Genomic DNA, 24,114 nt, shown 5'->3' with positions numbered 1-24,114 from the left:
TTATTGTTATTATTTTGGCCGAGTCACATGGTTTGCGGGATCTTAGTTCCCCAACCAGGGGTTGAACCGGGGCCCATGGCAGTGAAAGTGCTGAGTCCTAGCCACTGGACCACCAGGGAACTCCATATTATTTTTTTAATAGTTTTTTTTTTTTTAAACAGCACTTTTAGGTTCATAGCAAAATTGAGTGGAAAGTACAGAGTTTCCATATACCCCTTGTTCTCATACATGCACACAACTGCCTTTTTAAACTTATAATGTAGCTGAAGTATTAAAAGCTCTGGGCACCTTTGGGTGTAATGGGTGGCAGTTGCTTTTAATGAGAGGCCGCTGTTGCCTAATATAAGAGCCCTAGGGGAATCGAAGTGGGTGAGTCAGGAGATGTTTGGCACATGGATTTTTAAAATGTTAGGATTGCTGTATATACTTGATGTTTGTAAAATCAGACTTCCTTTTTGTAATTGTCTTCGAGCTTATTTTCTCATCTGTAAAATTTGCCTCATAAGTCCTAAGTATTACAGTTAAATGACAGTATTTGTGAACATATTTAGTATAGATACTACCATATATTAGACATTTGCATTTTTTTTTTTTTAAAGTAAGGGTATACTGGCACTTTAATATTCTGCAGTTTGGATACAAACCACTATGTACATAGAATGGATAAACAACAAGGTCCTACTGTATAGCCCAGGGAACTATATTCAGTATCCCATGATAAACCATAATGGAAAAGAATCTAAGAAATAATGTACATATATATATGTATAACTGAATCACTTTGCTGTACAGCAGAAATTAACACAACATTGTAAATCAACTATATTTCCAATTAAGAAAACATAAAAAATATTCTGCAGGTTGAGCAAATTTTTATTTAATGTAATTATTCCATATTATATTAAAAATGATAAACACTTTTTCTCTGTGGACTAGAGCATTAATTGTTGTTTGACCTGAAATGTAAATCTGTTTTCTCTTGGTTACTGACTTTCTGGGTCAAGAATTCTTGGTGCTTTACCTTTGCTGAAGTTGTTACTTATATCTTTTAAATGTTAACTTTTTTTTTTTTAAAGAGAATGCTGAAGTAAAATTTAAAGATTTTCTTCTGTCCTTGAAGACTATGATGTTTTCTGAAGATGAGGCCCTTTGTGTTGTAGACCTGCTAAAGGAAAAGTCTGGTGTGATACAGGATGCTTTAAAGAAGGTAAGCATATTTTAGATTATGAGCCTATTTGAGGGCAGTGATTAGAAGTTCACCAAGCAAGACTTCTGCTAGAGCAATAAGTTATAACCTACTCCCATCCTTCATACCCCGAAAGCACTTAGTGACATTTAAAAGTTCTGGAATGCCTTCGGAAGTTATTTCGTATATCCATACTAATCAATATACTTATTTAGTTCAGTTAGGTGTCCGAATCATCTGAGGTTTTGACAAAAACGAATTGCTTATAATAAGTAAGAAGATTTATATAACTTTAAAGTCATTTGGCACTTGGCTAAGTTGTACCTTGCTTTCCTGTGAATGTAAGTGCTGAAGGCAAGGTCGGGTGATTTCTGGATAACATATGGAATGTTTTTGTGACTGAAGATAACACCATTCAAAGCACCTGGGCATCTTTTTCGTGTGTGTGTGTGTGTGTGTGTGTGTGTGTGTGTGTATGTATGTATAGAATACTACTGTTCTAAAGTAAATGCTTTGAATGATAGAATCATTGCTATGACTGACTAAAATTTGAAAAAAACGAAGCCATGAAGCTAATATTTAATTTCTCATTATATTATACTCACTATATTATCAGGTCTACTAACTATCTCATATTGGGAAATGTGACAAGTTTTTAAGTGTTACTTTGTGTGAGATAAGATGACATGGTATCCGGTGTTCAATATTAGATTGTGGATGTGACCATTCTTATTTTAAACACACATACACACACACTCCTAACACACTTTTCTGCCTTTAAACCTTTAGTGGCTTCCATTTATTCTTTTTTTCCCCCCATCTTTATTGGAGTAATTGCTTTATGATGTGTTTCTGCTGTACAATAAAGTGAATCAGCTATATGTATACATATATCCCCATATCTCCTCCCTCTTGAACCTCCCTCCCACCCTCCCTATCCCACCCCTCTAGGTGGTCACAAAGCACCGAGCTGATCTCCCCGTGTGATGCAGCTGCTTCCCACTAGCTATCTGTTTTACATTTGGTAGTGTATATATGTCCATGCTACTCTCTCACTTCGTCCCGGCTTAACCTTCCCCCTCCCCATGTCCTCAAGTCCATTCTCTACGTCTACATCTTTATTCCTGTTCTACCTCTAGGTTCATCAGAACCATTTTTTTTTTTAGATTCCATATATATGTGTTAGCATACAGTATTTGTTTTTCTCTTTCTAACTTATGTCACTCTGTATGACAGACTCTGGGTCCATCCATCTCTACAAATAACTCAGTTTCATTTCTTTTTATGGCTGAGTAATATTCCATTGTATGTATGTGCCACATCTTTATCCATTCATCTGTTGATGGACACTTAGGTTGCTTCCATGTCCTGGCTATTGCAAATAGTGCTGCAGTGAACATTGTGATACATGACTCTTTTTGAATTATGGTTTTCTCAGGGTATATGCCCAGTAGTGGGATTGCTGGGTCGTATGGTAGTTCTATTTGTAGTGTTTTAAGGAACCTCCATACTGTTCTCCATAGTGGCTGTATCAGTTTACATTCCCAGCAACAGTGCAAGAGGGTTCCCTTTTCTCCACACCCTCTCCAGCATTTACTGTCTGTAGATTTTTTGATGATGGCCATTCTGACCAGTGTGAGGTGATACCTCATTGTAGTTTTGATTTGCATTTCTGTAATGATTAGTGATGTTGAGCATCTTTTCATGTATTTGTTGGCAATCTGTATGTCTTCTCTGGAGAAATGTCTATTTAGGTCTTCTGTCCATTTATGGATTGGGGTGTTTGTTTTTTTGATATTGAGCTGCATGAGCTGCTTGGAAATTTTGGAGATTAATCCTTTGTCAGTTGCTTCATTTGCAAATATTTCCTCCCATTCTGAGGGTTGTCTTTTGGCCTTGTTTATGGTTTCCTTTGCTGTGCAAAAGCTTTGAAGTTTCATTAGGTCCCATTTGTTTATTTTTATTTCCAATTCCCCAGGAAGTGGGTCAAAAAGGATCTTGCTGTGATTTATGTCATAGAGTGTTCTGCCTATGTTTTCCTCTAAGAGTTTGATAGTGTCTAGCCTTACATTTAGGTCTTTAATCCATTTTGAGTTTATTTTTGTGTATGGTGTTAGGAAGTGTTCTGATTTCATTCTTTTATATGTAGCTATCCAGTTTTCCCAGCACCACTTATTGAAGAGGCTGGATTTTCTCCGTTGTATATTCTTGCCTCCTTTGTTAAAGATAAGGTGATCATATGTGTGTGGGTTTATCTCTGGGCTTTCTATCCTGTTCCATTAATCTATATTTCTGCTTTTGTGCCAATACCATACTGTCTTGATTACTGTAGCTTTGTAATATAGTCTGAGGTCAGGGAGCCTGATTCCTCCAGCTCTGTTTTTCCTTCTCAAGATTACTTTGGCTATTCGGGGTCTTTTGTGTTTCCACATGAATTGTAAAATTTTTTATTCTAGTTCTGTGAAAGATGCCATTGGTAATTTGATAAGGATTGCACTGAGTCTGTAGATTACTTTGGGCGGTATAGTCGTTTTCACAATGTTGATTCTTCCAATCCAAGAACATGGTCTATGTTTCCATCTGTTTGTATCGTCTTTGATTTCTTTCATCAGTGTCTCCCCCCCCATCAGTTTCTTATAGTTTTCTGCATACACGTCTTTTGCCTCCTTAGGTAGGTTTATTCCTAGGTATTTATTGTTTTTGTTGCAGTGGTAAATGGGAGTGTTCCCTTAATTTCTCTTGCTGATTTTTTGTTGTTAGTGTATAGGAATGCAAGAGATTTCTGTGCATCAATTTTGTATCCTGCTACTTTACCAGATTCATTGATTAGCTCTAGTAGTTTTCTGGTGGCATCTTTAGGATTATCTATATATAGTATCATATCATCTGCAAACAGTGACAGCTTTACTACTTCTTTTCCAGTTTGGATTCCTTTCATTTCTTTTACTTCTCTGATTGCTGTGGCTAAAACTTCCAAAACTATGTTGAATAATAGTGGTGAGAGTGGGCACACTTGCCTTGTTCCTGATCTTAGAGGAAATGCTCTCAGTTTTTCACCATTGAGAATGATGTTGGTTGTGGGTTAGTCATATATGGCTTTTATTATGTTGAGGTAGGTTCTCTCTATGCCCACTTTATGGAGAGTTTTTATCGTAAGTGGGTGTTGAAATTTGTCATAAGCTTATTCTGCATCTGTTGAGATTATCATATGGTTTTTATCCTTCACTTTGTTAATATGGTGTATCACATTGATTGATTTGCATATATTGAAGAATCCTTGCATTCCTGAGATAAACCCCACTTGATCATGGTGTATGATCCTTTTAATGTGCTGTTGGATTCTGTTTGCTAGTATTTTGTTGAGGATTTTTGCATCTATGATCATCAGAGATATTGGCCTGTAATTTTCTTTTTTTGTGACATCTTTGTCTGGTTTTGGTATCAGGGTGATGGTGGCCTCGTAGAATGAATTCGGGAGTGTTCCTCCCTCTGCTGTATTTTGGAAGAGTTTGAGAAGGATAGGTGTTAGCTTTCTTCTCTACATGTTTGATAGAATTCACCCGTGAAGCCGTCTGGCCCTTTTGTTTGTTGGAAGATTTTTAATCACAGGTTCAATTTCATTACTTGTGACTGGTCTGCTCATATTTTCTGTTTCTTCCTCGTTCAATCTTGGAAGGTTGTACTTTTCCAAGAATTTGTCCATTTCTTTCAGGTTGTCCGTTTTATTGGCATATAGTTGCTTATAGTAGTCTCTCATGATCTTTTGTATTTCTGCAGTGTCAGTTGTTTTTTCTCCTTTTTCATTTCTAATTCTATGGATTTGCATCTTCTCCCTTTTTTTCCTGATGAGTTTGGCTCATGGTATCAATTTTGTTTATTTTCTCAAAGAGCCAGCTTTTAGTTTTATTGATCTTTTCTATTGTTTCCTTCATTTCTTTTTCATTTGTTTCTGATCTGATCTTTATGATTTCTTTCCTTCTGATAACTTTGGGTTTTTTTTGTTCTTCTTTCTCTCATTGCTTTAGGTGTAAGTTCAGGTTGTTTGAGATGTTTCTTGTTTCTTGAGGTAGGCTTATATTGCTATAAACTTCCCTCTTAGAACTGCTTTTGCTGCATCCCATAGGTTTTGGGTCTTCGTATTTTCACTGTCACTTGTCTATAGGTATTTTTTGATTTCCTCTTTGATTTCTTCAGTGATCTGTTGGTTGTTTAGTAGTGTAGTTTAGCCTCCATGTGTTTGTATTTTTTTACAGTTTTTTTCCCTGTAATTGATATCTAGTCTCATAGTGTTGTGGTCAGAAAAGATGGTTGATGCTATTTCAGTTTTCTTAAATTTATTGAGGCTTGATTTTTGACCCAAAATGTGATTTATCCTGGAAAATGTTGCTTGTGCACTTGAGAAGAAAGTGTATTTTGTTGTTTATGGATAGAATGTCCTATAAATATCAAATTATTAAGTCCATCTGGTCTAATGTGTCATTTAAAGCTTGTGTTTCCTTCTTTATTTTCTGTTTGGATGATCTGTCCATTGGTGTAAGTGGAGTGTTAAAGTCCCCTACTATTATTGTGTTACTGTTGATTTCTCCTTTTATGGCTGTTAGCATTTGCTTTATGTACTGAGGTGCTCCTGTGTTGATGTATAGATATTTCTAATTGTTATATTTTCTTCTTGGATTGATTCCTTGATCATTATATAGTGTCCTTCCTTGTCTCTTATAATAGTCTTTATTTTAAAGTCGGAAGTCTGATTTGTCTGATGTGAGTATTGCCTCTCCAGTTTTCTTTTGATTTCCATTTCCATGGAATGTCTTCTTCCATTCCGTCACTTTCGGTGTGTATTGTCCCTAGGTCTGAAGGGGTCTCTTGTAGACAGAGTATAATATGGGTCTTGTTTTTGTATCCATTCAGCCAGTCAGTGTCTTTTTCTTTATTTTAATGATTGCTTGTTTGCTTCCTTGCTTGCTAGCTTGTTTGCTTATTTATTTATTTATGACTGTGTTGGGTCTTCATTGCTGTGCGTGGCTTTCTCTAGTTGCGTTGAGTGGGGGCTACTCTTCGTTGCGATGTGTGGGCTTCTCATTGAGGTGGCTGCTCTTGTTGTGGAGTGTGGGCTCTAGAGCGCAGGCTCAGTAGTTGTGGTGCCTGGGGTTAGTTGCTCCGCGGCATGTGGGATCTTCCTGGACCAAGGATTGAACCCCTGTCCCGTGCATTTGGCAGACGGACTTTTAACCACTGTGCCACCAGGGAAGTCCCCAGTCTGTGTCTTTCGGTTGGGGCATTTAATCCATTACATTTAAGGTAATTATTGATATGTATGTTCCTATTACCATTTCGTTAATTGTTTGGGTTTGTTATTGTAGGTCTTTTCCTTCTCTTGTGTTTCCTGCCTAGAGAAGTTCCTTTAGCATTTATTGTAAAGCTGGTTTGGTGGTGCTGAATTCTCTTAACTTTTGCTTGTCTCTAAAGCTTTTGATTTGTCCATTGAATCTGAATGAGACCCTTGCTGAGTTGAGTAATCTTGGTTGTAGGTTTTTCCCTTTCATCACTTTAAATATATCTTGCCACTCCCTTCTTGCCTGTGGAATTTCTGCTGCAAGATCAGCTGTTAACCTTATTGGGGATTCCCTTGTATGTTATTTGTTGCTTTTCCCTTGCTGCTTTTAATACTTTTTCTTTGTGTTTAAATTTTGTTAGTTTGATTAATATGTGTCTCAGCATGTTTCTCCTTGGGTTTCTCCTGTATGGGACTCTCTATGCTTCCTGGACTTGATTTACTATTTCCTTTTCCGTGTTGGGGAAGTTTTTGACTATAATCTCTTCAAATATTTTCTCAGATCCTTTCTTTTTTTCTTCTTTTTCTGGGACACCTACAATTCGAACATTGTTGTGCTTAATGTTGTCCCAATGGTCTCTGAGACCGTCCTCCATTACTTTCATTCTTTTTTCTTTTTCTGTTCTGCGGCAGTTATTTTCACCATTCTCTCTTCCAGCTCACTTATCCATTTTTGTGCCTCAGTTATTCTGCTATTGATTCCTTCTGGAGTATTTTTAATTTCAGTTATTGTGTTGTTCCTTACTGTTTGTTTGCTCTTTAGCTCTTCAAGTTCGTTGTTAAACGTTTCTTGTATTTTCTCTGTTTCTGAGATTTTGCATCATCTTTACTATTATTATTCTGAATTCTTTTTCAGGTGGTTTACCGATTTCCTCTTCATTTATTTGTTCTTGTGGGTTTTTATCTTGCTCTTTTGCCTGCAAGATATTTCTCTGTCTTCTCCTTTTGTCTGGTTTATGGTATTTGAGGTCTCCTCCTTTCCCTAGGCTGCAGGGTCGTAGTTCCTCTTGCTTCTGTTCTCTGCCCCTGGTGGTGAGGTTGGTCTAGTGGCTTGTGTAGGCTTCCTGATGGGAGGGACTTGTGCCTGCGTTCTTGTAGGTGGAGCTGAGTCAGGTGGTATGTTTTGGGGTGTCTTTGAGCTTAGTATGGCTTTAGGTAGTTTGTGTGCTGATGGGTGGGTTTGTGTTCCTGTCTTGTTTGTTGTTTGGTGAGAGGCATCCATCGCTGGGAGCTGCTGGCAGTTGGGTGGAGCCGGGTCTTGGATTCAGTTAGAGGCCTCTGTGAGAGCTCTCGGTGATCAATCTTCCCTGGGGCCAGGAATTCTTTAGTGGTCCAGTATCCTGGACTCCGTGCTCCTACCGCAGAGCCTCAGGCCCGACTTCCAATCTGGGAACCAAGACACCGCAAGTTGCTCATCCCTCAATAAAGGGGATTAAAAAAAAACACAAAAAAGAAAAGACTAATAAAACCATAGAAAAATGGTAAAAAGTAAAATCAAACAAACAAAAACAGAAACAAGGAAGCATACATACACACAAAAGAAACAAACAGAACCATATGAAACAAAAACAAGGGAACAACCAGACAAACAGAACAACTCAAAAACGAAATCAAACAATTAGAATCAAAACTAACAAAAACAGAAAACCTAATAACAAAACCAAAGCAGTGTGCCAACTGAAGAATAAAGTAAGGAAACAGAACAAACTGATAAAAATGAATTAAAAAAATTAAATAAAATAGAAAGGGAAAAAACACAGGATAACAGAAAAGTAAAGTAGAAATGGAAATATAAAAAAAAAATTAAAGAAAAAGAAGAAGAAAAAAATACGGGAAAAGAACACAGAAAAACAGAAAAGCAAAGTAAAAATAGAAGTTTATAAAAAAATAAAATAAAAATAAGAAATATGTTATAGAACATGAAGATCTCAAAAGACTAAAGAAAAAAAACCTGAAACAACAACAAACAAAAAAAAGAAAGAAAAGAAACCCAACAACAAAAAAGCCAGAATGAATCAAAACATAATAAAATTAATAGTAATAATTATGTTTCCCTGGGGTCTCAGCTGAAAGTGTCTTTGCGCACACCGTGAGCCATAGCCCACCTCTGCCTCCCCAAGAGGCCCTCCTCTGCCTCTGGGCTGGTCTCTGGACCTGTTGTGGGCCCTGTGAAGACCACTCAGACTCTGATCTGAGCCAGTTCTTGTGTGTGCTTGTCCCCAACGTCCACAGCTGCCAGAGCTAGACCATTTTCATTTGTGAGAACACTCATTGTCTACTCAGATATTCCATGGACGCAGGGTCTACCTAGCTGATCACGGGGATTTAATCTGCAGCTTGTACAGCTGATGGAAAGTTTTCGATCTTCTTCCTTAGTTGCCCCATCCCTGGGGTTCAGCTTTGGTTTTATCCCCACCTCTGTGTGTGGTCCACCCACAGAGTCTGGTCCTGAGGCCGCCGTGGAGATCTTGGGTCTGTTCCAGTGAGGACAGAGTGCAGAGGTGGTATGACTGCTTGGATCGCAGGAGCCCTGGTGGTGCCAAATGCACAGGGGAGCCGTCAGCCACAGGCACAAGAGGTATGGCCCTAGTGAGGGCCTTTTCTGGCACCCAGTGTACGGTGCGTCAGGGCCAGCCCTGGCTGGGCTTTTTCTGGCGCCAAGCAGCAGGTGCGCTAGGGCCATCCCTGAGGGGGCTTTTTTTAATTGCTAATTGGCAGGTGCTGGCATGAGGGGAGAGAGAGGCTGCAAGAGTGGCTTGTCCCCCTGCGTGTTACTCAGCAATAGTGCCCTCCTTCCATGGCAGTCCCGTCTTCCTCTGTAGGTATTCCCTGCTGCGGATTTCCTCCCTCCCGTCCCCTCAGTCCATCTCCCCACAGCCAACAACAATTCTTGCTCTGGGCCTGTTCTCCAGTCCCCGTGCTCCAGCTCCCAGCCCCCTTGCACACCTGTGAACACATGTCCCAGTCCAGGGTATGTAGGGCCACGGTACGGACCGTCTGTGTATTTCTCACTGTGTCCCATCTGCCACCGATTGGCCGCTTCACCCTCTTCCAACAGCCTCAAATGCTTTCTTCTGTCCCAGTCGATTTCTCTGTTGGAGAGGAGGTTTCCCCGAATTTGGGACTCTCTCCTCTGCTTCTGCCTCCTCCCTGCTCCCCGGGGTGCAGGTCCCATCCAGCTTCCTCTCCTCCTCCTCCTCCCTTCTTTTTGCCATCCTACCCAGTTATGCAGGGATCTTTATAGTCCTGTCTGGTGTTCAAGGCCTTCTGCTAGTCTTCAGCTGGTGTTCTGTGAGAATTGTGGCATCTATAGATGTATTCCTGATGCATCTGTGGAGAGAGATGAACTCCACGTCCTCCTACTTCTCCACCATCTTTTTTTTTTTTTAAATATGTATATATTTATTTGGTTGCACTGGGTCTTAGTTGTGGCACACGGGATCTTCATCGTGGCCTGCGAACTCTTAGTTGCAGCATGCATGTGGGATCTAGTTCCCCGACCAGGGATCAAACCTGGGCCCCCTGCACTGGGAGCCCAGAGCCCCAGCCACTGGACCACCATGGAAGTCCCTTCTCCACCATCTTGAATCCTCTCCCATTTATTAAAGACCGTCCTAGTCCAAACCATCACTTCTCATTTGATTACCTTCAGTATTCTCCTAGTTGATGTTTTTGCATTCCCTTGTAGCCTTCTAGTCTATTTTTTCTACACAACTGCAAGGCAGCCTTTAAGGAGGTAAATCACTGCTTTAAAAACCCTTTGGTGCCTTTCTCTTTGCACTTAAAGCAAAATCCAGATTCCTTTTAAGGCCTATGTCTGTCTGTCTCTATAACCTGATCTCATGGCATTTTCCTCATCCCCTCATTAAAGAAAACCAAATATTCTCTTCTGTCTGGACTGTCCGAAAGCCCCCAAGCCCCTACCCCCTAACTTCTTTCCTTGGTTATTTCCTCCATCAGGTTTCCATTTAAATATCATTTCCTCATATAAGGCTAATCTGAATTCCTAGTCTAAATTATTCTCTTCTCTCTTTCTCATAACCATCTGAATTTTTTTTGTCATATAGCATTTATCATGGCGTATGTCTGTCCATACTTCCAGGTATCTATTGACAACGTGTTTTACAAATCTATGGCATTTTACAATGTAGTATGCTTGTTGGACAGTCTCCGTGTGGTGCCAGCAGTGGCTCAGAGTAAACAGTGTGTTCGAGGATCATCAGAGTGCGATAACTGTGTGACTTTGGATACAAAGTTAGATTATTCTCTTGCAAGGAACGTTCTTGAAGTTCTTGACTGAAGAATTTATCTTTTGATTTACTTTAATTGGGTAAGTGTATATCTTAAAAGGGTTCCTGGTTATTTGTGAGGATTGGGAAAATCTTCTTGCAGGGAAAAGCCTCCAGCTGAACTTAGTTACTACCTGTTTGAAATCACTGCTTTTTAAAATTAATTGCTTCAGGTGTTTTTCTTCTGACTAAGGATGGTGGTGGTGGTGGTTTATGGGTGCAAGAGTAGTCATTTTATTGCTTGAGACAGCTTTGAACTCTAGAGGTTGGGTGGTAAATCAGACTCCCCTTGATAGCTATATTAGGCAGGCCAAGGAGGAAGTTGGGAACTGTTAAAGATAACGTTTTGAAATAGAGTAAATATTTTGAAACCTTACAGTTTTCCCTTTTCCTTGGAACCTTTGGCTTTCAATTAAAATCTTGTTCTGTGTTTCTTATGGTGTGATTCTATTCTTATCTTCAGGGACTCAGTGCACTTGTAGATCCACTCTTATCAGGGAAAGACTTGGTAAGTTTAATTTCTCCCTTTTCCTGTCATGGAAATTGATTCTTGCTCAGACCTTTTAATAGATTTCAAGGTCCAGAATGTGATGAATCCCCACACCTAATAAAGACCACTTCAGAGAAAGGGGGAAGATAAATGCAGGAATATAAACATAGATGTAGGATAGAGATAGAGGAGTTAGAGGACTTGCTGACCAATTAGATTTGGTGGCTGAAGAAGAGTCTAGAATGAATGCTTGTTTTTGCTCTGGAGTAACTGGATAGATTGTGGTGACAATGGTATTCATGAGCACTTTGCAAAGGAAGAGAGAGTAGAGGATTATGAAAATATTTAGGAAGTTGTTTTAGGCATCCTTTGGAGAATTTAAATGGATACAATTATTTCACAATTGAATATATAATTCTCTGGTGTTGAAAATATATTGCAAAGTGGGTAATTTCAGAAAGTAATGAACTATCACCAGTACATATAGTGGATATATGTTAGTCCAGAGAGGATGTGGAGAGTGGTAAGAAAGTTCAGGAATGAACCTTGAGAAGCACCAACATTTAAAGGTCAGGGAAAGCCACCACAGAGTATAGTGAGAGGAGAAACAGCAGGAGACAGTGGGATCACAGATGCTTAGGGAGGGTAGAGAGTTCAGGGGTGGCGGGAAAAATCAGCAGTGACATGCTTTAGAGCAGTCAAGGAGAGTAAGGATTGAAAAAATGGATTTGATATCCTTAGTGAAAGCAGTTTCATTGGAGTACTAGACTATAAATAAGTGATGAATGAATAGGAAAGGTGACAGTATCCACTTTGAATAAGCTTAGATGGGAAGGGGAAAACAGAGTAAAAGCTAGAGGGCTTTTGCAGAGTTGGAGAGGAGATGTTATGTTCTATGTGTACGTACACACGCCTTTGTGTTTAAGCTATAAGACACTTCTGTTGTATATTTAGAGTGTAGGTTAAGATCCTGGGCTCTAGGGTCAGATTTCCTGGATTCAAATCTGGACTCTGCCACTTTGAGCTTTGTGGCTTTAGATAAGTTACTTAACCTCAGTGTCTCAGTTTACCCATCTCAAAAATGGGAATGATAATAAGGTATTATCTTAGAGTTCCTAGCATAAAATAATTGCTCAAAAATGTTAACTCAGTGTGATTACTAGTAAGAAAACATTTAAAATGTATTTGAATTGTACATTAACACATATATTTGTGGAATCTAGAAAAATGGTACGGATGAACCAGTTTGCTGGGCAGGAATAGAGATGCACATGTAGAAAATGGACGTGTGGACACAGTGGGGGAAGGTGTGGGTGGGATGAATTGGGAGATCAGGATTGACATAGGTACTCTACCATGTGTAAAATAGATAGCTAGTGGGAACCTGCTGTATAGCACAGGGAGCTCAGCTCAGTGCTCTGTGGTGACCTAGATGTGTGGCATGGTGGGAGCTGGGAGGGAGGTCCAAGAGGGAGGGGATATATGTATACATATAGTTGATCCACTTCACTGTACAGCAGAAACTAATATAACAGTGTAAATCAACTATACCCCAATTAAAAAAAAAAGAAAAGGCAAAAAAAATTTGATAGTTTTGGTTGATTATTGATTTCTTCTTGTTGGCCTTTAAATATACTTGCCTCAATTATGTGTTTTTTTTCCAACTCTAAGTTAGTAACTATTTTGGCCCCATGTTGTATAACAGGAGGAAGTCTATTTAAAATTTTTCCTACCTTCTCTCTTCCTTCCCTCTCTACTTTTGTTAATTATAGCATTTGTTTATCAGATACTTACAATATTTAATGTTTGTTTTGTGACTATAATTTTTATGTTTGTTTCAGTCTTAATTCTGTAGCTTAATGCTGGGTTCAAAGCTTGATACCAGTTCTTTTGCCATAAGCTTCTGTATTCATCTCTTGGTTGGCTGAAATTGTTTTTTTTTTTCTGGAATTGTTTCAAGAAGGGCTTATGGAACCTGTATTTCCCAAATTCTGGCAAGTTAAAATGCTGTTTTATTGTCTTTGTACTTGAATGATAGTTTGGTGGGGTATAATTTTTCTGGGTTGCAGTTTCTTTCCTTGATAATTTGTCATGCTTGCTTTACCATTCTCTACATTCCTATCGCTGGATAGAAGTCTGAGACCAGCCTGAGTTTTGCATTCTTTTATTTTTTTAAAGGCTCTGCCACGTGGCATGTGGGATCTTAGTTCCACAACCAGGGATCAAACCCATACCCCCTGCATTGGGAACCCAGAGTCTTAACCACTGGGCCACCAGGGAAGTCCCCTGAATTTGCATTCTTTTCATGTATTTTTGTCAAAATACACTCTCACAATGAAAACATCCTTTGGGTAATCAACCAAGTTTTTATTATTTATTGGACTTTCCAGTGTCCACCCTACTGTACAAACATCAAGGGATTCAGCTTCTTTGAAGTCATGGGAATTTTGCTATAATGTGGCTTTGCATTGACTCTTCTATCAGTATTCCCTTGGGCAAAGCATGTCTTTTCAGTCATGAGATTCACTGTCCCTTAAAAGAATTGAAATAATGGGTATCAATTAAGCGTAAGTTGGATCTTCGTTGCCTATTGTCTTTATCTTTCATATTTTTGTCCTAAAAAAAATAAAGCTTTGGTTTATTTCCTCTTATTTTTATTTACTTCTCTCCACCCTGAACTCTATGTCTTCTCCTGTGTTTTCAGCAACATGTCTTTTTCTGTTTGCTACTTCTAATTGGATTGTATTTCTGAGATGGTGTTACTTTTACTTCTACTTTGGGCTTTGCCAGCTTATATTTCATCTCTTTCTGTGGTCTTATCTTTCCTCTGAATTATTTCTTGTGAGCTCTGTTCTTTGCTCTTGTTTTTCTAGAAATTGTTGCTATGTTAGACTTTCGAAAGTCATAGTGATATGTTTTTTTAATCAGTTTTTGTCCGTTCTTGACAGTCTTTTTATGGTGATTTTTCTCCACTTGGCATTTGGTTTTTCTTATTGCTTTCCTTCCTTTTTTCTCATATCTTACATAGACCTTGTTTTATTTCTTTTTCATTAATACTCCTCTTCCAGGGAGGGGTGTTTCTCTTGGATCATCTCTGTGGCTAGGGATTGATAATGAATGGCTAAGACGAGCTGTTCTCCTTCGGCTATGTGTGAAAATGAGTTCTTTTAGCCTTTCCTTTTTCTCATATAAGAGTTCACTACAGAGGATCTCACTGTAGAGGATCTCTCTTAACTCTTCCTTACTGATTAGCTGCTCTCTTTGAATAAAGTTTACCTGTATGATTTCTTCTTTCCTACTTCTGCTTGCGAAGACCTCCTACCAAGAAAATTCCTACCTTCTATATTTGTGCTTGTTCCTGATGTCAAATGGGGGATTGTTGGTTTTACCTTTCAGTATATTCCTGTTAACTTCAGAGAACTATGTACCCATGGCACCTCTGTAGTCTTGGGTATGTTTTGACAAGGTTGTTGAGCATCTGTTTGATCTCCACTGCTTTCGGAAGTCTTTCCTGATATTATGCTTTGACGTTACAGATGTTTGTTTTCTTTTGGTTCAGTTTGCATTTCATTTCATACCCCTCTTTTGAACTTTTAGGAGGAGAAGGGAGAGATTACTATCTTGATTTTGTGTTTAAAAATGGAAGTCAATTCTTTGTAAAAATCTGTTTCTTGATTGATATGTGTCCTATGTTATGCATCAGAATATGTAATGATACAGTGATTTTTCTGAATGATATTTCACTGACCAGTGTTTGGCAGTTATTCTACTTTATATGTAATAGTGAACTCTGCATTGGCCTAAGAACACTTGATATCAGATAGTTCATCTTCATAATTTTCATTAGCCGATGTTTACTATTAACTAATTTTGTATTGATTTCTCAATTGTAGTCAAATAAAGGAGAGTTGACTGCACTTGTACATCAGCTTCAAGAAAAAGACAAGTTACTTACTGCTCTGAAGGAAGATGCTGCTGCTATGAAGGATCGGTGTAAGCAGTTAACCCAGGTGAAGACATTCTTGTATTTAAGGGTTAACAATGAAGGATTTTAGAAATTGTCCATAATTCCTGATTTATTTGTGCAGTAGATTTATACCACGTGAAAGTAATTTTCTTTTAGAATTTAGGTGGTGGTGATGGGGTCTCACTCTTTCATGTTATTATAGCCTACAGTTGAATTGTGAATTTAAAATAGCAGTACTTATAGGTATACTAATTTCTGAATAATGGAAGCCTGTGGACATTGGGAGTATGTTTCAGTTCGTTCTGACCTAGAATTATTCTATAGAAGCACAAAACTCAGTGTGATCTTGTTTAAATCCAATTTATGGGACAAATGTGAAACTCTTACATGGGTGGTTTATTCATGAAGGTTTTTGTGATATAATTTTTAATCAGTGAAGTTCTTTAAATCCCATTTACTTTGAGAGGTTTAAAAAAAAGGCCTTTAAACAAGTGTAAAAGTACAAATTTCCAGTTGTAAAATAAATAGGTCCAGGGGATGTAGTGTACAGCATGGTGAATATAGTTATTAATACTGTGCTGTATATTTGAAAGTTGCTACGAGAATTTTAAAAGTTCTCATAACGAGAAAAAAAGTTTGTAACTGTGTAAGAGTAAATTTTAAAAGTTCTCATAACGAGAAAAAAAGTTCTCATAACGAGAAAAAAAGTTTGTAAAAAGTTTGTAACTTGTTTGTAAAAAAAGTTTGTAACTGTGTTTGATTTAGCAATAAATGCGAGTATTGAATTATTATATTGTATACTTGAAACTAATATAATATTCTATGTCAGTTATATTTAAAAAAATCATGTAGACTGAGAACATAATTGAAATTCTGTAGTAAATGTGGTCTCGTTTTTCCCGAAGTGCTTGTTTCTCCTTTTAGGTGTTAAATACAGTAGACTATGTGAGGTTTATTTCACTGTCGTTCATGTAGCTACTTGATGACGTTATGAGAATGGCCTCATTTGAATATAAAATCTTTTCTGTGAATTTGAGGTAAATAAAAAAAAGTCAGTGGAAAACTTGGTTAGATTGATTTTTTTTTAATAAATTTATTTTATTTTTGGCTGCATTTGATTAAGATTAATCAAAGTTGTTGCTAAAATAAGTGTTTCCTTAAGATTAGAAACTTTACTGTAGTTTTCTGTAGCTATAGTTTTCTGATTATTTTAAAAATTAAAAAAAGAAACTATTTTGTGTAACTCATTGAGCTGTATACTTAAGATGTGTATACTTTTTTCCTAAACGTATTATGTACATCAGTAAAACAATTTGCAAATGTAAATGAACTCTTATGGGCAAACCGTTAGTTAAATGAAAATCTTAAAGTTTGTCAAACAGTTTCTGAGAGCAGGGAAAATGGACTGATCATACCTGCAGATAACTTTAAAGTTGCTTGGCTTTCTTGCACTTTAATAGTTAATATTTATCCTAGGAGTTCACAATACTTGCAACTCAAAATGAAATTACCCTTTTAATGTTTGACTTGGGAAGATAATAAAACTTTCTGAGTTTTACTTTCCCTATTCTGCTATAAACATATCTTATCCTTATCTCTTAATTTAGGATGGAGACTTTATTTCTCGGCTCTTTTTTTTCTGGGGGCCTATTCTGTACCCTAAAAGAGCTGGTACCTGGAAATAATGAAGAATTACCTTGTTTTGCTTTAAAAATGTTCTTTCTTGGGGGCTTCCCTTTTGGCACAGTGGTTGAGAGTTCGCCTGCCGATGCAGGGGATACGGGTTCGTGCCCCAGTCCAGGAGGATCCCACATGCCGCGGAGCAGCTGGGCCCGTGAGCCATGGCCGCTGGGCCTGCGCGTCCGGAGCCTGTGCTCCGCAACGGGAGAGGCCACAACAGTGAGAGGGCCGAGTACCGCAAAAAAAAAACACATGTTCTTTCTTATAATCAAGTTAGAATGTAGGATTTTATTCCATGTTCAGGTCTTTAACTCTTAAACCAGAAAGTGCATTTGAAATATGAGTAAACAGAACAGCTAAGTGTTTATGAAGGGAATTGGTGTAAAGAGCAGGTAAGATGCAGAAGACAAATTTTTTTTTAAAAAACCTTTGACCTTGCTTTTTAAGCAAGTACTTATTTCACAATTCAAGATTGGGCTTCCCTGGTGCACAGTGGTTAAGAATCCACCTGCCAATGCAGGGGACAAGGGTTCAAGCCCTGGTCTGGGAAGATCCTACATGCTGCGGAGGAACTAAGTCTCTGCACCACAACTACTGAGCCTGCACTCTAGAGCCCACGAGCCACAACTACTGAGCCTGTGTGCCACAACTACTGAAGCCTGCGTGCCTAGAGCCTGTGTTCCTCAACAAGAGAAGCCACCGCAGTGAGAAGCCCACGCACTGCAACGAACAGCAGCCCCCACTTGCTGCAACTAGGGGAAGCCCGCGCGCAGCAACGAAGACTTAACACAGCCAAAAATAAAAACATAAATTTATTAAAAAAAAAAGAATTCATGATTGTTTTACTGATGTTGTTTTCTTCTTAGTAAAGTCTTGTTCTTATTTTTTTAAATAACAAGTTTTTCATATTTTTTTTCTGATTTACTCTTCTAGGAAATGATGGCAGAGAAAGAAAGAAGCAGTGTGGTTATAGCAAGGATGAAAGATCGGATTGGGACATTAGAAAAGGAACATAATGTGTTTCAAAACAAAATGCATGTCAGTTACCAAGAGACTCAACAGATGCAGATGAAGGTATATTTTCATTCTTTGAATACAAAATTAAATATTTGTATTCATTTAATTAGCAAACTTTTAAGTGCCCTGGGTTGGGCTTTGGTACAAATGGCTAATTAAACTGTCTCCCTGTCCTTAAGTAAGCAACTTTTTGGGGAGGCTAGAAGTTGACAAGTAAATACGCTGTTATAGTAGAGGTAAGCATCAGGTGCTTTGGGACAGCGCAGATGAGAGGTGGGGAAGAGAAGGATTGATAGGGAAGACTTTTTAGAAATGAGAAGCAGACCGTGTTGAATCTTTTGAAACAATTAGGCATTGTCAGGAAAGCAAGTGAACGAATGGGTGCTGGGTATGAGACTTATTACATGGTGTAATTCCTTCCCATCCCATGAGATGATGGTTTGGTAGGTCTCTTTTGGGGCCCAGGATCGTGCTTTTTAATGAGTGCACTCCAGGTGTTTTCAGCATAGGTCGTCTAGTGATAACGGTTTGTGAGAAATACAGTAAAGAGTTGTGGTATTTGGGAATCAGGACTGGAATGAAGAGACCTAGAGAAATAGATGGAGGTCTTGTCTTAAAGGGCCTTATATCCCTGAAGACTGGGGAGCCAAGTGAAGGACTTTAAGCAACCCAACAGTGTGATTATATTAGTATTTTAAATTATTACTCTGGCATAGTATGGAGAGTGGCAGCAGTGTAGAGAGTGGAACAGGGATAGTTGAAAGGCTTTTGCAGGAATCCAAGTCAGAGAATAAGGACCTTAAGTCAGACATTGATAATGAGGGGATGAGTTTGATAAAAAAGAGATAGTAGATAGGGCTTGATGATGGAGTGGAGAAGAGAGGAAAAGTGATAATGGTTTTGGCCTAAGTGACCTTCTCTCTCTGATCCTTATTTTCACCTGTTTTCTTTCAACATTTTAGAAGGTTCAGTGCTTACTGCCTATTTTTACAGTGTTATCCATTTTCATGATTTCGGTTAGGTCTGGACCAGTGATTGTTGTTGTTGTTTTGAAGAACATGGTTTCAGTCTGCTTGTCAGGTGGGCTTCTAACACTCCCTCTAATTGGACTTTGTGGACCAGTGATTTCTTTTTGAAATTGTTTACATTGCTGGCTGATGCTTCAATTTGAAAGTGTTTGTCGTCACCTCAAAATTAACGTATGTCTAAAATCAAACTCTTGCTTCTGGTCAGGTTGTTTTTATTTTCTAATGTTTTGAGGCATTATTATCCTTATGCTTGAATCTTTGACTTCTCTCTCCCTTGCCCAATCTACAATTTGTTCTGAAATCTTAAAGATACTTTATTTCTAGTTATTCTTGCATTCAGGTTTTAGATATGACCCTAGTTTATTATTTCATACTAGCATAATTATAGCACCTTAATAGATCTCTCATTTCCTTTCTAATATGTGTAATTAGTACCAGATTTTTATTTGCAAAATATAACTTTGATCACATTGGTAGTTTGCTGAAAAATTTACTGCTATTGAAGTTCCAGTTTTTTCTGTGGAAATACCACTAATAGCGATAAAGAAGTGAATGAATCTCCTCTCAGGTTCTTACTGCATCCACTACTTTGATGCTCTAATTTGGCTCAATCCTCCATCTTCCCAGGCCCCAGCCATTTGAAATATTCTTTCCCATTAACCAGGTTATTGAAGAACTGATTTTCCTGGCCTTGTGTGATCCTTTTTCTTCTTAATTCTGACTTACTATTCATTTGAAAATTAGTGGGATACATGTAGCAACATCTTTTATTGAAGGTTAAGGGTGTTGAAGTGATTCTTTTTTTCAACTTGATTGCTTATAGAGGCCAGGATATAGATTACATATGGTAAGTTCTCTGAAAAGTGGAAACATAGACTTGATTTTCTTAATTGAATAGGTTTACTAAAAATTATTAAGATTATTTCACGTACTAAATTGAGGTTGTGGGGTTATAAGATTCAGTGTTCTTTGTCTTTTGATTCTGTAACTCTGAAATAAAAAACAAGAAGCCAGATATTTTAGCAAGTAGATTTTTGTGTAGTGAATTTGCCATCTATTTGGCTATGGCTCAATTTGTAACTTAATGTAAATGTTTTGAACATGTTTTCAGTTTTTAAAGTTTTGATTACTAAAATCTTTCATTAAAATATTGCTAACACAAAATTGACATTAATTCTATGTGAGTCTACTGTGTAGGAAAGAGTTCTAAAACATCTTTTAGTTCTAAAACAGCATCTCAGTGTATTTATTTTGCCTATGATAGCAGCTGGCATCTACTTGCATTCTTGAATGCTGTGGCAGCTTATGTTTACTTTGTATTCGTCACTATCAAAGTTTATCCTTTAAATTTGTTTATATTTATTTGAAAAGGATATCCAGACTTCATTCTATTGATGCTTTTTACATTCTCATCATAATAAATTTTCTTCGAAGTTAGCTTTGGCAATCATTGTTTTCTAAATCTATGTGTGTAAAATTATTTTAGTTCCAGCAAGTTCGTGAGCAGATGGAGGCAGAGATAGCTCATTTGAAGCAGGAAAATGGCATACTGAGAGATGCTGTCAGCAATACTACCAACCAGCTAGAAAGCAAGTATGTTTGCAAATGCTTTACTTTTAATAGAATGGCAGAGTATTTTCATTGAATGATAGAGTATTTTCTTCAGTCACCAAAATGGTGTTTGATAATAATTGGTTAGACTTTTGTTTTTTACACTTGTTTCTAAAATGAATTTTCTAAAACTATCCTCTTGCTTTTGAAGAACCTCTTCAGCTAAACTGTATGATGAACACTAGTGCCACCAGTGGAACAGTTTATAAATTTATGAGGCTGAATTTACAAGTTTTAAACCTTCTATTCCATTTAACAGTAGTTCTCAAACTTCATTATTCTGAAGAACATCTGACATGTTAGCTAAAAATCATATTCTTGAGTCTTACCCTTATAAGATTATGATTTATTGGCTCTGAGATGTGGAATCCTGGAATCTGCATGTTAAGACACATTCCTTGTGATAGTGATTTAGTTGGCTGTGGGCTGTACTTTGACAAACAGTCCAAGAGAAGACTAGTAGCATGCTTACGTAGAATAAATATTCTGACTGGTTGATTTTAATAGATTTTCAGAACACTGATTTGAGGGTGACACTGTTGATTCGTGCTCATGGTGTGTGGTCATCTGTTTTTCTTGATTATTTTATAGTAATTTTAGTATTTGTGTTATTGTCCTCAGAATGATTCAGATTACACTCAACCAAACTTCATTATTAGTAGTCACTTATAGCATTCATTTTCATTTAGCTATAAGTGGAATTACTAACTCAGCATAACTCATATAAAATATATTTTGTTTACTCTTCATATGTGTTTTGTAGTAATGGAAGGTTCCTAATCCAGTTACTGTTTTCAGGCAGTCTGCTGAACTAAATAAACTGCGCCAGGATTATGCTAGGTTGGTGAATGAGCTGACTGAGAAAACAGGAAAGCTGCAGCAAGAGGAAGTCCAAAAGAAGAATGCTGAGCAGGCAGTTACTCAGTTGAAGGTGATATATTCCTACCTTTATCATTTCATCAATAATGTAGGTATTCAATTCAATGACATTAAAGTGTATATAGCTTTGAGAAGTGTAGTTTGAGGCTTAATGGGACTTCTGTAGTCTTAGTGCTCTGCCTATATAGAAACGTGTACACTAATGAAAAAATTGAATATAGGCTTGAGTTTGCAGTTAAAGACTTTTTGAAGATATGAAAATTGAAATTAGCTGATTGACAGGCATACACAGTAGAATTTCGTCTTATATATATGGAGGTTAGGGTGTATATGTGTAAGGCAAAAATCAAATTTTTGATAGGTAGTTAAAATCACCTTCAACATCGCTTATACATAACTTGGATTTCTCAGTAAGTTTAGTAGAGCCTGTTTTTATTCCGGCATTGGAATAGATGATTTTCCTTTCCTTTAGCACGAGACGAAGTAGTGCTCCAGTTGCTTTCACTTGAGCCATAGTGGGAAAAAAATCACACATTGTTTCTTTAGACACCAGAATGGCACTTGCTGTCATGAGATGCTTACACTAGGAAGACACGCATGGGGTTGCTCAGGCTGACTGAGAGAGAGGAGTGGACTCATTTCTCTGGCACTTTTTAGCCTGTGTACATTGAGTAGAGTGATGAGTAGAATTGTCTGTTCCTCCTTTTACTGGGGAGAGGATTTATTGAACATATAGTTCAATTTCTGTAAGTAAATGTATCTGACAGACTCCTACCTAGGTCATTGATACAATCAATATAGCTTAATACCAGTTCTAGAGTAGTAGGGGTTAAAAGGGCTTTGAGAATAATTGAATGCAGAAAATAGCATAATTTTTGTTTTCTTGAAGTTTTCATGGGTCCCTGTGGGAGAGTGATATAGTTGTCCTTCCTTTCAGTAAATATTTGTCTTGCTGGTGTGTTTGCTGGTAGCATTTATAAATATGGAAGTTTGTGCTCTATGGATATGGATAAGTAGATAAATGACATTAAATATTATAGTCATAATTGAAGTGTTGTGCTATACCTAAAAATAAGAATTTTAGGTGCCCACTGAAATTTAGCAATAAAGATACTATCCTTTTGAAATCCTGTCAGCTGAAGGAAGATCAGTGGAAAGCTGATCAGAGCAAAGTGGATCAGGTATATCCATAGTAGTAGCTATATTGATGCACCAGCACAGATATTGAGTTTCTGAAATAATCTCCAATCTGTAAATCCTGTGTATTGGAGGGTAGAATTGCAGTGGCTGAAATATCTGTGCATATTATCAGGCTGAGCACATCTGCCTATCTTATTAAAATGTAGGAGACTGGTGATTAGTTGTTGGAATAAGCAGTTTTATGTCACAACAGTAAAGATAGAGGATGCTTTTTTTCCGTTAAATTGGAATCCTGTATTTGTGCTGACTTATCCTTTCTCCAGGTTCAACTGCAAGAAGCTGAGAGAAGGTGGGAAGAAGTCCAGAGCTATATCAGGAAGAGAACAGCAGAGCATGAAGCAGCTCAGCAAGGTAAGGGGAAGTGGTATTCATTTAAATTTAGTATGTAATTCTGGGTAAAACTTCCTCCCCTCTCCATATGTGAAGACAGTGTAAATTGGCATTTTGGTTATAGGTCAATAAAAATAGCTTTTACACTTTCATAGTACTTTTATTTCTTTAACATTTCTTAGGGTTTTAAAAATAAGCTCTCTAGTTTTGTCTGAGGCATTAAGTTATAGTCAATAAATAGGGTAATGGGAACCTGTGCATGTTCCCTTTCTGTAGTTATTCCCTCTGGTTCCTTGATCAGTTCTTCATTTTTTTTTTTTCTAAGAAGGACTCATTCCTATATTGTGAAGGGAAAAACAGCAAGAGCATTATCATTCCAAGTAGTTGACTTAATTTTTTTTGGCTGCGTTGGGTCTTCGTTGCTGCACACAGGCTTTCTCTAGTTGCAGCAAGCGGGGCTACTCTTTTTTTTTTTTTTTCGGGGCTACTCTTCATTGCGGTGCGCGAGCTTCTCATTGTGGTGGCTTCTCTTGTTGCGGAACACGGGCTCTAGGCGTGCGGGCTTCAGTAGTCGCAGCATGCGGGCTCAGTAGTTGTGGTGCGTGGACCCTAGAGTGCACAGGCTTCAGTAGTTGCAGCGTGCGGGCTCTAGGGCGCGCGGGCTTCGGTAGCTGTGGTGCGTGGGCTCAATAGTTGTGGCATATGGGCTTAGTTGCCCCACGGCATGTGGGATCTTCCCAGACCAGGGATCGAACCCGTGTCCCCGGCGATTCTTAACCACTGCACCACCAGGGAAGTCCCCAAGTAGTTGACTTAAAACTGCCTACTTAAATGCTAACTTTCACTATTTACTCTTAATTCGATGAATTCATTTAGGAAATAATGGAGCTTGTATTAGTGTGTTTTATCTATGTTTCCACTACTCCCCTTCCTCCCATGAAAATGGTGGAGAGCTAGTAAAATATAGTTCCAAACACAAGGCTAGATCATACAGAGTTTTGGCTCTTTAGACCTTTGGTTTCCTCTGATTTTTTTCACTAAATAACTTACTAAAGCATCTTTGGGGAAATAAAGAATGCTTGCGAGAAATGATATAAGAGTTTTA

At 37.9% G+C, this 24,114-nt stretch overlaps 1 protein-coding gene across 12 annotated transcripts in view; it reads left to right on the top strand.

The window, feature by feature from the left end:
* Nucleotides 1–24,114, top strand: part of KTN1 (kinectin 1) — a 118,436-nt gene that overhangs the window by 45,381 nt on the left and 48,941 nt on the right. For all 12 annotated transcript variants that reach the window (XM_060004509.1, XM_060004505.1, XM_060004512.1 and 9 more), the window contains 6 exons: nucleotides 1,077–1,207; nucleotides 15,191–15,307; nucleotides 17,878–18,018; nucleotides 20,476–20,582; nucleotides 21,399–21,531; nucleotides 22,943–23,030. In XM_060004509.1, the coding sequence (XP_059860492.1) occupies nucleotides 1,077–1,207; nucleotides 15,191–15,307; nucleotides 17,878–18,018; nucleotides 20,476–20,582; nucleotides 21,399–21,531; nucleotides 22,943–23,030 (717 nt within the window). The remainder of the gene's footprint in view (nucleotides 1–1,076; nucleotides 1,208–15,190; nucleotides 15,308–17,877; nucleotides 18,019–20,475; nucleotides 20,583–21,398; nucleotides 21,532–22,942; nucleotides 23,031–24,114) is intronic.

The sequence above is a fragment of the Delphinus delphis genome, chromosome 2 (assembly GCF_949987515.2).
Source record: "Delphinus delphis chromosome 2, mDelDel1.2, whole genome shotgun sequence".
NCBI lineage: Eukaryota > Metazoa > Chordata > Mammalia > Artiodactyla > Delphinidae > Delphinus > Delphinus delphis.
Note: the sequence above shows the minus strand (reverse complement) of the source record. Positions and strands in the feature narration are given on the sequence as shown.